Source organism: Sinocyclocheilus grahami, unplaced genomic scaffold, assembly GCF_001515645.1.
Source record: "Sinocyclocheilus grahami isolate Dianchi unplaced genomic scaffold, SAMN03320097.WGS_v1.1 scaffold1007.1, whole genome shotgun sequence".
In the NCBI taxonomy this organism is placed as follows: Eukaryota; Metazoa; Chordata; class Actinopteri; order Cypriniformes; family Cyprinidae; genus Sinocyclocheilus; species Sinocyclocheilus grahami.
Genome location: NW_015506186.1, coordinates 334,707 through 337,466, shown reverse-complemented (window position 1 = coordinate 337,466; position 2,760 = coordinate 334,707). Strand labels below are relative to the sequence as shown.

General features: G+C 44.9%; 1 protein-coding gene across 1 annotated transcript in view; it reads right to left on the bottom strand.

Moving 5' to 3' along the window:
- Positions 1–638: 638 nt before the first annotated feature.
- Positions 639–2,760, bottom strand: part of kcnj6 (potassium inwardly rectifying channel subfamily J member 6) — a 24,640-nt gene continuing 22,518 nt past the window's right edge. The window contains exon 3 of the mRNA XM_016250798.1: positions 639–1,274. Coding sequence (XP_016106284.1) covers positions 1,204–1,274 — 71 coding nt within the window. The 3' untranslated portion in view covers positions 639–1,203. The remainder of the gene's footprint in view (positions 1,275–2,760) is intronic.

Genomic DNA, 2,760 nt, shown 5'->3' with positions numbered 1-2,760 from the left:
AGAGAGACTCACTCACTCACTCACACACACACACACTCGCAGAGAGAGACTCACTCACTCACTCACACACACACACACTCGCAGAGAGAGACTCACTCCCTCCCACACACACACACTCGCAGAGAGAGACCCACTCACTCACTCACACACACACACACACTCGCAGAGAGAGACTCACTCACTCACTCACACACTCGCAGAGACTCACTCACACACACACACACACCCACACAGAGACACACTCCACACACACACACACTCCACACACACACACACACACACACACACACACGCTCACTGTGGCTCAGGACACGACACAGAGCTGCTGCAGAATCTACACGACGAGCAGAACAACATTAAAGCTGAACAGCACAAAGAACGCGTCCCTGTCAACATGTGTCTTGTGATGACACGTGTCCTCATGCGTGTTCTCATCGCCATGGCAACAGGTCAGCTGTGAACACGTCACCAGCTGTTCCCGTTCCCCAGTCATGCCCTGAGCACCTTCGACCTCACTGCTCGCTGAAACACAATCAATCCTGAAGAACACTTCTCTCTCCAGGAAATGTGTCTGAGAGTTAATGCGGCGTGTGCCGTTTGCCGATGGAAACTAGACACGAGGATGGCTTAAACTCCTCACTCTGCGTGTCGTGATCTGCACACGTGGCCCTGCGCTACTGAACAAGAGACAGAAGACTGAGAGTCCTGCCGCAATGATGACAGATCAATCGTGTGCATCATAACAACACTAGTAATCATAATAACAGTAATACTCCGGCGGCACGGTTTAGATAAGGTTGTTATATAATGTCAGTGTGTTGTCCTAATGCTGAGCCGTCGCCATGGCAACCGCATTCACAAACCCTCAGAATAGCATCACAGTTGCAGAGAAAGCAAAGGCGCTGCTTTTTGTGTGTGTGCCTAATTGTATCTAGAAGATCCTCCGTTTCTCAGGCTATTTTAACGCTGAAATGCGAAACTAAACCACTGAAATCAGTCTCAAAGGCCATTAAAAATAGTGGAAAGTCTCAAAAAAATTAGCAACCGCAGACGTTTCCATCTATTCCACAAACCCGATAATAACTGAACTGACACAGATGATCATGTCGAGGAGTATCGTGTGTTTCCTTCTCGAGCAGTCTCTCGCTGGTCTTCAGTGTGAACAGATGGATCTCACATCATGCACTCGCTGTCGGGAAGAGCTCAAATGTGCAGAAGATGCTGGAAAAGATGTGAACAACCATCAGAAGAGGGAAACTTCTCAACAGGATCATCTGTGGAATAGATGGAGAGATCTATTGCAGTGTTTATTATAGTTTTTTTCAACTACTCAAACACATTTTCAAAACTTTGCCTCTTTTTTTTTTTTTTACAAAACTTCACACACAAATCCAAGAATTGCACACAAAATGCAAAAGGCCTCGCATCTCTTGCAAAACGAAGCACTGCATTCAAAATATCACAAACACATCTGAAAAGCAAGCATTTGCAAACAGCTTTGCCGTAATATTAATTCCTGTTAGATTTGTGTGTGTTACATAGAGAACTGTGTGTTGTGTTTTGCAAAAAGTGTTTTATGAAATTGAAACCTGAGTCAAAGGCTGAGAATTGCAGATGTGGTGTGAGCTTCTGCTGTTTGAGTGTCAGCTTTCAGAAACTGTGACAAGTGAAGATTGTGTGTGCAAGCAGCTGAAAAACAACTGTAAATGATACAACCGTGTGCTCATGTGACATCACAGCTATGAGCTAATCAATTCCTGATCGACAAAATTATACATTTTTCTCGTTCGAGAAGCCGTTTCGCAAACTTCGATGAAGGTGATGCTTCATGAAAGCGACTGTGATTAAACTGCTCTAATAAACTCTTTTCAGCTGCAAACACACCAGGTCAGTTCAAGCATCACTGCACTGAAAAGAATCAAATAACTGGATCGGTGTGGCTCTGCGTCTGCGTCAGTTCTGATGTGTCGCTGCTCATCTTCAAATGAAACTGGAGGAGTAAAGAAAGTGAGACGCTCGATGGTCTTCTAAAGGTGTTACGTCACTCCGGCCGAATCACACACTCATCTGAAGCGACCGCAGCGCTTCACTGCAGATCTCCAGATCCATCCACCCTCACACAGGGGAACTAAACGGATCATGAAAGTGGGAAAAGATCACCACGTGAGAAGCTCAAAGTCTTTAATGATCCTCGGACACACGAGGTCAGGTCACGCTCATCTATCGTGTTCCCAGTACTGGACTCCAGTGGGATTTCTGGGATATTTCCAAGCACACAGAGCCTTTATAAGCCACTGTGTATTGATCTGGCACTATATTTATATCGCGAGTCCTGATGTGAGCTCGCTCCTGTTTCAGTCTTTCTCTGAGGATGCTGTTAGAGCGATCGTTCACCCATCGCACTTGAAGATGTTCAGGCTAGAGCCCTGCACGGGCCTCAAATACATGACCTTAGGCCCTAGCCCGGCCCGGGTCCGACAGCTTATCAGAATTACCAGCCCGAGCCCGCCCCTTCTCCCAAAACAGCTTATACTATTGTTTCAGCTATATTAAAATAGTTCAGTTTTGTATGTAATGTCAAAGTGATTATTTTTCGTTTTGTTTTCTTTATGAAGTTAATTTAGAAAAACGTTTGGAGCATTTTTTTGTTCGTTAAATGTAAGTTTTAGTTTTTTTAAAGTAACGACCAAGCGGCCAGCAGCAGACAGTGAGCTGATCATTCGAATCATCACGACTTGCCTAAAATAAAATCTATAGATA